Below are 14079 nucleotides of genomic sequence, written 5' to 3' on the forward strand. Positions count from 1 at the left end.
CTCTACTACTCTTTTCCACCTGACTCCAAGGAAGCCCCCCGTGTCCTGGACCGGTGGCTGGATGCTGTGAAGGACTGGATGAGGGCTAACAGGCTGAAGCTTAATCCAGACAAGACAGAGGTCCTCCTGGTCAGTCGTGCGGTTGATCGGGGTATTGGATTGCAACCTGTGCTTGACAGGGTCCACAACCTGTGCTTGATGCACAGGTCTGCAGTTTGGTTGTCCTCTTGGACTTGTTGCTGACATTTGAAGCTCAGGTGGCCAGGAGGGCATTTGCACAATTAAAGCTTGTGCACCAACTGCAACCATACCTCAAGAAACCTGACTTGGCCACGGTGGTCCACACCTTAGTCACCTTTAGGTTGGATTACGGCAACGCACTCTATGTGGGGCTGCCCCTGAAGATGGACCGGAAACTTCAATTGGTTCAACGGGCGGCAGCCAGATTGTTAACGGGAGCAAATTATAGGGAGCGAACAACCCTCCTATTGAAGCAGCTCCACTAGCTGCCGATAACCTTCCGGGCACAATTCAAGGTGCTGGTCATCACCTATAAAGCCCTAAACGGTTTGGGTCTGGCTTATCTTTGTGATCGCATCTCTTACTATGAACCTGCAAGAACCTTGAGATCTGCTGGGAAGGCCCTCCTCTCGCTCCTTCCACCGTCTCAAATACATCTGGTAGGGACTAGGGAAAGGGTCTTCTTTTCAGCTGCCCCCCCCCCCCCCCCCCACTCTGGAATTCCCTTCCGAGGGAAATTAGATCAGCCTCAACTCTGGCAACATTCCGAAAAGGATTGAAAACTTGGTTATTTCAGTGTGCATTCAATTGAACAGGCATACTGGACGCTATTCCTCTGCAATGTCCCCACTCATCCTATCTACTGCACCTATTGGCCCAGCTCCAGAAATTGAAATGACTGCACACATATATATTTCATCGCCTGACTCCATTGAATACTCTTTAACAGTGCTTTTTATTGTTTGTTATGTTTTACTGGTATATATGCTTGTTTTATGTGTTCTTGTTTTAAATGTATTTATACTGTATTTTATGATGTACCGGGCTTCGTCCCCATGCAAGTCACCCTGAGTCCCTTCGGGGAGATGGGGCGGGATACAAGAATAAAGTTGTTGTTGTTATTATTATTGATCGCAGACTGCTTTCATAATGATCTGCTCAGACTCTTTCCAGGTTTTGATGCCAGGCTGACTAGGCAGTAATTGTTTGGGTCTTCTTTTTTCCCTTCTTGTAGATAGGGACAATTGTTCTCTTCCAGTCTGCTGGGATTTCTCTCGTTCTCCAAGAATTCTCAAAAATGTTTGCCAATGGTTCTGAAATGACTTCTGCTAGTTCCCTCAATATTCTTGGATATAGTCCATCTGCCCCTGGAGACTTTAATTTGTTGAGAGTAGTCAGGTAAGACTACTCCTTTACCTATTTTGGGTTGCACATCCCCTTTTTGCCTCATCCACCCAATATTGTCTCCTCTGCATTCTGCTTTCCACCTACTCTCTGTTTTAATCGGTCACAGACGTTGGGGTGGAGCTGTAGATTTAGAGCCAAATAACTCACTGAGATTTTTGTGTGTATGTGTGTGTGTCAGGAGCAACCGGAGTTGCTTCTGGAGTGAGAGAATTGGCCATCTGCAAGGATGTTACCCAGGGGACACCTGGATGTTTTGATGTTTTACCATCCTTGTGGGAGGCTTCTCTCATGTCCCCGCATGGAGCTGGAGCTGATAGAGGGAGCTCATCCACGCTCTCCCCGGGTGGGATTCGAACCTGGCAGCTTTCAGGTCAGCAACCCAACCTTCAAGTCACGAGGCTTTTATCTCCTAGACCACCAGGGCTCCTCTCACTGAGATAAATCCATGCAAAACATAGGGCCTTCTTCTGTGTTATATTAACCATTTCCTTCTTTCCTTGAGACCTTAGCAAAGAGACTCAGTAAAAATTATTCTGTTATTATTATAACATACAGAAGAGATTCAGAACTCTAAACACACCGTTTTCTTCAGGCTAAACGAAATTAATTCTCACTTACATATTTTAAGAAACACCAAGTGTTAATTTGAGATTGAATACACAAACACACAAACACATCTGTAATGAATTTTCTATTATTTATAAGTTATAAATAGGGCAAGAAATATTCACAGTATCCAGTACGCATGAATGGATGGAAAACAATTTCATAAAAGAAAACCCCCTACCACATACATAGAATTACATGATACACAGGGCTATTAGTCATGAATTGAACCCACTCCCACACTTCTCAATTAAATGTATTTTTAACCCTGAATTAACATGACAGGAAATATCTGCAGTAACTAGTAAGCATGAATGGATTAAAAACCTGAAATATGCTTTAGCTCTCAAAATATTATCACTTATGCTTAATTACACATTTCATCAAAGAAAATTGATCAGGTTTGTGCTTTTCCTGCATGATAAGAAGTTGTGCCAGATGTCCCATATGGTCTCTTCCAACACTATTATTCTATTATTTCTCCAAATACCATGGTTTTGTAACTCAGTGTTTCTAAGACAAAGATTAATTCCCTCTCTGATGTAAAACAATAGCTCTTACGATAGACCCTCTTTCCACGCTCCAAGCATATAAATAGTTTATCTCCTGTGTACATCATTTCATGATGAATTAAGTTTTTTTCCAACTGAAAGCTTTGTCTCTGTATTTCAATGGCTTGTTCCTAATGTGACAACTTTGATACTTTGTAAGATTTCTCTTCTGACCAAAGTTCCTTCCACACTCTGAGCGTATGAATTATTTCTCCCCTGTGTTAGCTGCATACTGACAAAGAACTTTGCTTCTGACTGAAGTTCTTTCTACTCTGAGCATTTAAATGATTTCTCTCCAGTGAGATATATTTCATGTTTACGAAGGGTTTGCTTCTCATTGATGCCCTTTCCGCTCTCTAAGCATATGTTTTCAATTTGTCTCCTGTGAGAGTTTCCTGATGATGAACAAGGACTGCCTTCTGACTGAAGCTCTTTCTAGACTCTTAAATATTAAAATGGTTTCTCTCCTGAGTGAGTTTTTTGATGGCAAACAAGATCGCTCTTCCGTCTGAAGCTCTTTCCACACTCTGAGCATTTAAATGGTTTCTCTCCTGTGTGAGCTAAATGATGACGAACAAGGTGTGACTTCTGGCAGAAGCTTTTTCCACACTCTGGGCATGTAAATGGTCTCTCTCCTGTGTGAGCTAAATGATGACGAACAAGGTGTGACTTCTGACAGAAGCTCTTTCCACACTCAGGGCATTTAAATGGCTTCTCTCCTGTATGAGTTGCCTGATGACAAGCAAGGACTATCTTTCGTTTGAAGCTCTTTCCACACTCTAAACATCTGAATGGTTTCTCTCCTGTGTGAGTTTTCTGGTGGCGAACAACGTCTCTCTTCTGATTGAAGCCCTTTCCACACTCTGAGCATTTAAATGGTCTCTCTCCTGTGTGAGTTGCCTGATGATGAACAAAGCCTGCCTTCCAACGAAAACTCTTTCCACACTCCAAGCATTGAAATGGTTTCTCTCCTGTGTGAATTTTCTGGTGGCGAACAAGGTCTTTCTTCTGACTGAAGCCCTTTCCACACTCTGAGCATTGAAACGGTCTCTCTCCTGTGTGAGTTGCCTGATGACGAACAAGGACCGTCTTCCAGCTGAAACTCTTTCCACACTCCAAGCAATTAAATGGTTTCTCTCCTGTGTGAATATTCTGGTGGCGAACAAGGTCTCTGCTCTGACTGAAGCCCTTTCCACACTCTAAGCATTTAAATGGTCTCTCTCCTGTGTGAGCTAAGTGATGAATGACAAGGTGTACTTTTTGATAAAAGCTCTTTCCACACTCTGGACATTTGAAAGGCTTTTCTCCTGTGTGAATTGCTTGATGACGAACAAGGTTTGATTTACGACTGAAGCTCTTTCCACACTCTGAACATATACATAGCTTTTTTCCTAAGTGAACTACCTGATGACGAACAAGTTTTGATTTGTGGCTGAAGCTCTTTCCACACTCTGAACATTTAAATGGCTTTTCTTCTGTGTAGTTTCTCTGATGGAAAATTGCCTGATGACGAACAAGGTTTGATTTCTGACTGAATGTCTTCCCACACTCTGAGCATTTAAATGGTCTCTCTCCTGTGTGAGCTAACTGGTGAAATACAAGGTGTGCCTTTCGATAGAAGCTCTTTCCACACTCTGGGCATTTAAATGGCTTTTCTCCTCTGTAGGTTGCCTGATGCTGAACAAGGCCTCCCATATAACTGAAGCTCTTTCCAGACTCTGGGCATTTAAATGATCTCTTTCCTGTGTGAATTGCCTTATGGCGAACAAGGACTCCCTTCTGACTGAAGTTCTTTCCACACTCCAAGCATTTAAATGGTTTATTTCCTTTGTGAGTTGCCTGGTGACGAACAAAAACTCTCTTCTGACTGAAGCTCTTTCCACACTCTGGGGATTTAAATGGTTTCTCTCCTGTTTGAGTTTCCTGATGATGAACAAAGTTTGATTTCCGACTGAAGCTCTTTTCACATTCCGAGTATTTAAATGCTTCATCCCTTGTGTGAGTTTCTTGATAAAAGGTGGGAGCTTCCTTCCAATTAAAAATCATTCCATCTTCCAAACATTTAAATTGTGTCTCCTCTATTTACATGGTTTGAGAACAAGGGAAGTGTGACCATGTGTTGAAAAGAAAAGGTTATATTAAAGTTAAAAAGTATATAAACCACAAAATGCATTTAGTTGAGACAGCCCTTTCCCACACTGGCAGTTAAAAGAAAACGTCTTTTGTCTTTGCTCTAAATATTACATCGATATAAGCCTCAAAGTAAATCCCAACTCAACCAGGGCTGGGGAAAATAGAGTTGTTTCCTTGACCCAAGTTTCTCTGGAATCCCCAGTATTTCTGGCCAAAGAAAGGTAAAACTCCTTAATCTGCCTGATGCCACAAAGGTAGGTGAACTTAACCTCATGGCATCAGGCAGCAGAAGAAACATCACTATTCAGATTAGAAGCCAGAATAAAGTTGCCATTTTGAAAAGGACACACAGACCTGAAGTTTGACATTCTCTCTCTGTTTTGTCATTTGTTATATTATTGATTAAATGTTATTTCTCCCATTTTAACCCCAGAGTTTTTTTTAAAGCCCCCCTTACTGTTGAATTAGTAGAGCCATGAGGCAAAATCTGTTTTATATCACAAGCCTCACAAGTGTGGACCGGTATTTATTGTATTAATTTTTGTGTATGGAGAAATCAATATAAACTCAAGTCAACGTGTATGTATGGACTGGAAAGGCTCCAAAATAGCTTGATAGACATGGCTCAGCCCCTTCATTTTAAAATACTGGTCAGATTTAAAATAGAAATCCACTCCTCTTGGGGTTTTAGCCTCAAGGATGAAAATAAGTGTCTATATATATAGAGAGAAAAGTGGTGTATGCAAGTTGATTCAATTCTCTTCAACCCTGAACTCTCCTGGCAGCTGCACACAGCATCAACGGGAGTGAACTTGATTAACTGTCTGAATTCTCACTAGAGAGTCAAAGGGGCCAAACTGAAGCCAACCTACTTTGGACATAAACATGTGATATTGCACCTAATTGTAAAAGATAATAATGTACTGTAAAGTGGAAGGCAGCAGGAGAGAGAGGCTGAATTACAGTGGGTTGATCCACTCAAGGAAACCTGCTTATAGGAGACTGCTTTGGTAACCTTGGCTGATGGCCTACAGAGGGACTGAGACAGAAGTGGAGAATGTGTCCCCATTGATTCCACTGAACATTTCAGAAGTTTTCAATATCATCAACAATGGTATTCTTCTGGGTCGTCTTCCTAGATGGGAATTGGGAGGCATATACAGTGGCTGTGTTCCTTCCTGGAGAGGCAAACCCAGAAATGCTGCTGGGGGATTCCTGTTCAACCCCTTGCCTATTGCCTGTGGGATTCCCCGGACATCTGTTTTGCCCCCTATGCAATTAAAGTATATATGGGAGAGGTCATTCAGAGTCTGGGAGTGTAGTGCCATCTATACGCAGATGACAGCCAGCTCTACCGCTCCTTTCCAACTAAACCAGTGTCTCCCATTAGCAATGGGCTGGAGGGGGCAAACTGAAACAATCCAGAGAGAGAGGTGCTACAAGTCGGTCAGAAGGCAGATAAGGGAATAGGGATTCATCCTGAGATGGATAGGGTTACATTACCATTGAGGATACAGATTTGAAGTTTGGGACTTGATACAGAGGCCCAAGTTTCATGCATGGCCAGGAGTGCCTTATACATTTAAATTTTGTGCACCAATGTCACCTGTTCCTTGAAAAATCCATATCTGTGCATGGTGGTATATACCTTAGCTACCTACTGTACTTGGGACAGCCATTGAAGATGTTTAAAAACTTCGGCCAATTCAAAGAGCTACAATCAGACTTAACTAAGGCTGGTTACAGAGAGCACACAAGTCATTTGTTGCCATGGCTCCACTGGCTGTCAATTTGTTTCCAGACACAATTCAAATTGTTGGTTATTTATTTAATTACTATATTTCTATCCTGCCTTTCTCTACCCCGAAGGGGACTCAAGGTGTTTATGATCTATAAAGACCTATATGGCTGTTTGATTGATTGTATCTCCTTATTCAAACCTACCTGGGTGCTAGGATCCTCAGAAGTCTTTCTCTCACTCCCACCACCATCACAAGCACGTCTGGTGGATGGAAAATAATCATGTTCCTAAATTTCATATAATATGGCAACCCTAACAAAGTGCCAGTTATTTTCTTGGGCTACCACCCATGTGAGATATGGAATCAGATTGTTTTCTATGGCTTCCGAGGAAAAGATGTGAAATGCTGGATGATTTTCAGAACTTGTAAACTGATTTGGTCAAATACAAGCATAATGGAGGTTTACCCAGAGATGAGAGAAACCCTAAATTCTCCTCCATCATTTGCTGGTGCAAGGCTTTTTGGCTTGAATCCAAGAGGGCCCACTCCTCCTCTGAGAAATCCACAGACACATCTTCAAAAGTCACCTGAAGACCAAAAAAAAATATCATGGAATGTAGAAGAAAAAGGTTCATTTAGAGGCAGGGCAATATTCAAGAGACAAGGAGACTCATCTTCCCCTCCCCTCCAGGGATCCTGCTGCCTACCTTATATGGTCCCGCAGAATCTCTTCTTCGGAAAGAATCATGAAAAGTTGTGCTACTATTACTTGGCCATGTTTCACTATCTGCAAAAGAAAAGAAAGACATCAGGGAGGGTGAGATCGGTCCTTTTTCCAGGCTGCCGCACAGTTCCTTCTCTCAGAAGCCTGTCACTCTCCCTTTGCCCCATGACCCATACGGGGATGTTGCGACCTAATCCCAGGAAATGTAGAGGGTTGACTGTATTAGTGTCTGTATTTGTGCCAATGTAGCCAAGAGCACATTCACCACCATAAACATGCAGAGAGAAGCAAAGGAATCAAGTAAATTTGAAAGTGTTGAGGGGAAATGTCTCCTGTCAGCAGCATTCTTGAGTTCCCAGGCTCCCCAATTATTTCCAATTCACACAACTCAGACATGTTGGCCTTACTCAAGCCAAGGTGAGCAAGCAAGAAGGACCACCACCATCCCTTACCAAGTATGATATATTCTCCATTTCCAATGTGGGCAACACACATGGTTTCTGAAGGAGACTCCTCCACCTGACTGGTCTCATCTGCAAATGAGTCCTGCACCTGAACAAGAAGCACAGATCACAAAGAAAAAGAAAGGTTAGAAAAGGAGGGAGGCCTCTCTTTCTGCAACCTGTTCCAGACAGCTTGGATTATGGTTGGGACCCAAGGCTGGTTTTCTTCATTCTGTCTTTCCTTGATTTTGGAGTGGGAATTCTGCCTTCCTTTGGGCATTGCACTCTGCTTCAGGACTCGATCTGAAGGGAAAGGCTACTGCTGAGATGAAAGAAGTACTTTACATAGATTTCAACAGGGATCCCGTCAGGTCCACTGGCTTTGTTATTTTTTTGTTGGCTGATGGCATTGCTGACTTCTTCCAAATTAGGCAGTGCTGCGAGCTCATCCCTGGTTTGTTGTTGCGGGATTTGTGAGAGGGCCTCTTCGGCCACATTCGAGTTGTGTTATTGCCCCAATCTTATTTGCTATCTTCATCGCTATGATACTTTATCTTGTTGATGGGAAGCTTCCCACCAGAGTGGAAATCATCTATCGGACAGATGGCAAGCTATTTAACCTCAGCAGAGTGAAAGCCAAAGTCAAGGTCACCACAACATCAATTATGCCGATGACAACATAGTCTGAGCTTATTCAGAAGACCTACAAGCCACTCTAAATACCTTTGCAGAAGCATACGAGAAGCTCGGCCTCTCACTGAACATCGAGAAAACCAAAGTGCTCTTCCAACAGGCACCAGCCAATCCCTTTTTAAGGCCAGAAATACAGATTAATGGTGTAATATTAGTAAATATTGACCATTGGCAGCCACCTCTCCACAAAAGTCAACATTGACACTGAAATACTGGGGGCCGGGCTGTGGCGCAGCTGTTGAGCAGCTGCCTTAAATCACTCTGACCATGAGGTCATGAGTTCGAGGCTAGCCCGTGGCGGGGTGAGCACCTGTCAATTAAAAATAAAAAATAGCCCCTGCTCGTTGCTGACCTAGCAACCCGAAAGATAGTTGCATCTATCAAGTAGGAGATAAGGTACCACTAAAGTGGGGAGGCAAGATTAACTAATTTACGACCTGGAATGAGGAAGTGAGGAAGTGCCGTCAGTGTGGATGATGAAGCAGCTGCTCCCCCCTGTGGCCAGAATCGAACATCCCCTCAGAAGAAGGTTAACTTGCCTCTGCGTGTGTCTCTCAGTCTCTGTTTGATGTGTTTATGGGCATTGAATGTTTGCCCTATGTGTGTTATAATGTGATCCGCCCTGAGTCCCCTTCGGGGTGAGAAGGGCGGAATATAAATACTGTAAATAAATAAATAAATAAAAATACAATGCCTCCTGAGCTCTGCGAGTGCAGCATTTTTCCGAATGAAGCAGAGAGTGTTTGATGATCGGGACATCCGTAGAGATACCAAGGTGCTTGTTTATAAAGCCATTGTCCTCCCAACCCTGCTCTATGCCTGCGAAACATGGACGGTCTACAGACATCACACTCAACTCCTGGAGCAATTCCATCAGCATTGCCTCAGAAGAATCCTGCAAATCTCTTGGGAAGACAGGCAGACAAATGACAGCGTGCTGGAAGACGCAAAAACCACCAGCATTGAAGCGATGCTCCTACGCCATCAACTCCGCTGGACTGGCCACGTTGTCCGAATGCCCAATCACCGTCTCCCGAAGCAGTTATTCTACTCCCAATTCTAGAACGGAACACGGAAAGTTTGTGGACAGGAAAAGAGATTTAAAGATGGGCTTAAAGGCAACCTTAAAAACTGTGGCATAGACACTGAGAACTGGAAAGCTCTGGCCCTTGAGCACACCAACTGGAGGTCGACTGTGACCAGCAGTGCCGCGGAGTTTGAAGAGGAACAAATGGAGGGCTTAAGGGAGAAACGTGCCAAGAGGAAGGCGCATCAAGCCAACCCTGACCAGGACAGCCCTCCACCTGGAGACCGATGTCCTCACTGCAGGAGAACATGCGGATCAAGAATAGGTCTCTTGGAAATGCGGGAAACATATAGGTGATTTCATGCATATGTGGTGGAGGTGTAAAAATGTTAAAAGATACTGGCAAACAATACACAAAGAAATGGAGAAAATAATCAAAAAGAAATTCGGTTTTAAGCCGGAGTATTTCCTACTAGGAATAACGGATTTTCAAATGGACTATAATACAGAAAAGCTATTTACATATATGGTGACTGCAGCCAGGATATGTCTGGCAAAAATGTGGAAGACGCAAGAAATACCATCAAAGAAAACTGGTTTCTGAGACTGTTGGACATCAAAAATATGGACTCATTAACCCAATTTTTAAAACAGGACAATGCAAGCAGGCGAGAGACAAATTGGACTTTATTGAGAGAATACATGGAAAAAGAAAAAATGAACTGAATACAAATTATTGTAAGAAAATACCTTAGGACTTAAATGTTCCCATGGACGCTGTAAAGATGGATAATGATTTGTTGTCATGTAAAAGGTCTGGAAGGGAAATGGGGTTTTCTTTTTTTTCTTTTTTTTTGCCTATGGATTGCTTTGAATCCCTTTGTTGTAAGCTTATTGGACATTAGTGTGAAAAGATGAAATTTGAAGGCAATCTAGAAGCCTCACACATTTATTATTGTATTTTTTTCCTCTTTTTTATGTATCACAAAAAACTTACAAATAAAAAGTTTTTTAAAAAAAAGAATAGGTCTCTTCCGCCACTTACGGACACACCCCCAAAACACCAGAATGAGAGGACCATCATCCTCGGCCTATGAGGGATCGCCTAAGTAAGTAACTTTACGTAATCCTGGGGTTGTAATTTAGGGCTACCCTAAAGGGGCTTTTGGGCTGAGTAGCCTAAGTCTATATATCTGTGCTTTCAAGTCGCTGTTGAGTTATCTCTACCTGTGAATGACATACAGTTTCTTATGGAAAGAAGATTCAGAACTGGAATAGTCAGTTGCTTCCTCTGAAATACACAGCACTTGAATTCTTAATATGTTCCTTTTACATCAGTGGTTCTCAACCTGGGGTCCCCAGATGTTTTGGCCTACAACTCCCAGAAATCCCAGCCAGTTTACCAGCTGTTAGGATTTCTGAGAGCTGAAGGCCAAAAAGATCTGGAGACCCCAGATTGAGAACCACTGGCTTGAGAAGTTTAGAAGTTTTAAATTATCCTTTCAAGGGACCAATTGTCCTTGGTTCTTTGAAACTACAAGATGAATCTCTCTCTCTCTTACCTGGGGCTTCTCCCTCTTCCTCTCCTCTTCCTGACTCAGGAGGAATCCTTCAGCCAAAGCCACAGCCTGGGAACTGGTCTCTGCCCCACATTCCCTCACCCAGCGCTCCATCTCCGCAGGAAGGACGGCCAGGAACTGCTCCAGGAGCACCAGGTCAAGCATCTGGGCTTTGGTGTGCTTCTCTGGCTTCAGCCACAGGCAGCAGAGAGAGTGGAGGCGGCTGCAAACCTCTCGGGGCCCCAAGGCCTCCTCATAGTGGAAATGCCGGAAGCGCTGGCACTGAAGGTCTGAATGGAGGAGTTTGCTCTCCTGGTCTTTCTTCCAAGGGTCCTTCCAGAATGCTCTATTGTTCTCTGCCTCAACAGCAGAAGGAAATATTTCCAACTGGGTGGCAGGTGGTTCTTGCCCTTCCATCTTTGTTCCATGCGTTTAGAATGCCTCCAGACTGGAAGAAGATATTCTCCCCTCTCCTGACAGATGAAGGGGAAGAACTGACAGAACTGATAGGACCTAGAAAGCAAAGAAGAAAATTAAATTATTGTAATACTACCAAGGCGGGATAACATTTTGTCATGAATGTTGAATGGAGGACTGGCTTCTTGATTTGGAGAGAAAGGATTCAGGGGGAGGGTCCTCTCCTTCTTACAGGGCAACACTGTCCTCCCGTAGTCCTCTCCCTTCTTCAGTCCCTTGAACAGGTATGGGCAATCCAGGCCCAGGGGCTGGATGTGGCCCCGTGGGCTCTTTTCTCAGGCCCCCCTCTCTCACACCATCCTTTCCTTCCTTCCTTCCCTCCCTTCCACCCCCTTTCTCCTTCCCTCCTTCCTTTCCACCCTTTCATCCTTCCTTCCTTCCTTCCTTCCTTCCTTTTTTCTCCGTCTTTCCTTCTCTTTTGTCTTTCCTTCCTTCTGTTCTTCCCTCCCCTCTCTTTTTCCTTCCTCCTTTACTCCTGGGGGATGTTTAGCTGGGAGAAGAGATGGTTGAGAGGGAACATGAGAACCATGTTTCAAGATCTACAAAGGTGTCCCGTTCAGGAGGGAGAGAAAAAACTGATTTTCTGCCGTGCTGGAGACCAGGGCACAAGGGAGCTATGGGTTCAAATGCCAGGGAAAACGATTTGACTGAAAAGATTAGGGAAACCTTCCTGGAGAGTGGCGTAGGCTGCCTGGGAGTGTGGTGCAGTTTCCTTATCTGGAGCAGGGGTCCCCAAACTAAGGCCTGGGGGCCGGATGTGGCCCTCCGAGGTCATTTACCTGGCCCCCGCCCTCAGTTTTATAATATAATATATATAATATAATACATATAATATTGTTAATATTATAATGTAATACAATATAACACTAATAATAATACCATATAATAATATTAATTATATATTCTATATTACATATAATATTACTAATAATATTACAGTATAGTGGTATAGTTCAATAAAGTAATATATAATGCTAATATTGTGCCATGGTAATAATATAATATATTGTATGTACATATAATTTGTAAGCCACTCTGAGTCCCCTTTGGGGTGAGAAGGGTGTGATACAAATGTAGTAAATAAATGCAGTAAATAAATAAATACATTTTAGACTTAGGCGTGCCCAAAGTCTGAAATGACTTGAAGACACACAACAACAACAACAACAACAACAACCCTAATTAACTAGACTATCTCACTGGCCAGAAGCAGGAGCACACTTCCCATTGAAATCCTGATAAATGTATGTTGGTTAAAATTATTTTTATTTTTAAATATTGTATTGTTCTTTCACTGTTGTTGTTGTTTTTGCACTACAAATAAGACATGTGCAGTGTGCATCGGAATTTTTGTTTATTATTTTTTTCAAATGATAATCCGGCCCCTCAACAGTCTGAAGGATTGTGGACCGGCCCTCGGCTTAAAAAGTTTGAGGACCCCTGATCTGGAGGCTTTTCTGCAGAGGCAGTCAATCGGGAGTGCTTTCATTATGCCTCCTTGCATGGCAGGGGGTTGGACTGGATGGCCCTTGGGGTCTCTTCCAGCGCTCGGATTCTAGGATTCTATATCAGGAGTTGGCAATACGGGGTCTCATGGATACACCTTTTCGCTCTCATCCACTATCTCATCCTTTTGGAATCCAAACATTTTCTGTCTTTTCTTCCTTTTCTGCCTCTGAAAGAGGGAAGGGAGGAGGAGGAAGGGGCAGGAAGGGATAGGGAAGGGAAGCAGCGCTGAAGATAAGGCCATTGTTTACCTTGGGAATAGACGGTAAGGGTGGTCGCAGGAATGATCCCAGAAGAGAGGAGACAAGCTGCCCAAGCGAGTGCAGACCCTCCTCCAGTCCCGTCCCAGGAGGACTGGCTCCCTTCCGGAAGGTACTCCTCTCCCCCCTCGGAGGACCCCCTGCAACTCAAGCCTCTTCCGGTGCCTCTCTAGGAAGGGACGCGCTCACCACTGGCCGGAAGGAGCGGAGTTTGAGCTGTGGGAGGCCCTTTCTGCTTCCCCTCTAGGAACTCCTCTCGGTCTCTTTAACCCTTTAGAGAAAGACCCAGCCAGCGAAGGCTGTGAGGAAGCCTCACTCCTTTCGGGATGGAAGGCAATCCGTGAATGCAAACACTCCTATGATCTTGATGATAAAATAATAGTCTCGAAACTAATTATCTATCTAAACACGTAAGAAAAGAAAATGTGTATATGTTTATGTGACATGGGTGTCCATTTACACAGACTGGTGCCTGCCTCCACAATATTGTTTTTCCTCTAGAATGGACATCCCAGGGTTCCTTAATTTGCATGGCCCCGCCCACTGCCTCTCCCTTAACCCTTTCCTGCCCCTTCCTATGCCACACAGACAACAGAGGAATTGATCAGCAACTGAACAAGAGGTTTGGGGAGAATTCACCATGATTTACAGGAGTTGTACTTGACCGACATCCAGAGAGCACTGTGAACCCAACCAACAGTGGATCTGGACCAAACTTGCCATGGATTATGGGACTTGGAGTACCTTCACTGATACTATGACCCCCATCAACAATGGACTGGGACCAAATTTGGCATAGTGAAGCCCCATGGCCAACTGAACATACTGCAGGGGTTAGTGGGAATAGACCTTGGATCTGGGAGTTGTAGTTCACCTGCATCCAGAAAGCAGTGATCCCAACTGAAGTCAGAGCTGTACCAAACTTGGCAC

At 43.7% G+C, this 14079-nt stretch overlaps 1 protein-coding gene across 2 annotated transcripts; it reads right to left on the reverse strand.

Annotated features, from left to right (window-relative positions):
• Positions 1-2111: 2111 nt before the first annotated feature.
• Positions 2112-13345, reverse strand: LOC100553397 (zinc finger protein 260). 2 transcript variants are annotated; one of them, XM_008117983.2, is made up of 6 exons: positions 13141-13324; positions 10910-11419; positions 7637-7736; positions 7168-7247; positions 6927-7047; positions 2112-4663 (listed from the first exon to the last, which is right to left on the reverse strand). In XM_008117983.2, the coding sequence occupies exons 2-6, from the start codon at positions 11321-11323 to the stop codon at positions 3036-3038; spliced, it is 2343 nt and encodes a 780-aa protein (XP_008116190.2). In that variant the 5' UTR covers positions 11324-11419; positions 13141-13324; the 3' UTR covers positions 2112-3035. The 2 variants fall into 2 exon arrangements, with proteins under 2 accessions (XP_008116190.2, XP_062829433.1); XM_062973363.1 differs by having other exon boundaries at positions 4634-7047; positions 13141-13345.
• Between the last annotated feature and the right edge of the window lie 734 nt (positions 13346-14079).

The sequence above is a fragment of the Anolis carolinensis genome, chromosome 2 (genome assembly GCF_035594765.1).
Source record: "Anolis carolinensis isolate JA03-04 chromosome 2, rAnoCar3.1.pri, whole genome shotgun sequence".
Taxonomy (NCBI): Eukaryota; Metazoa; Chordata; class Lepidosauria; order Squamata; family Dactyloidae; genus Anolis; species Anolis carolinensis.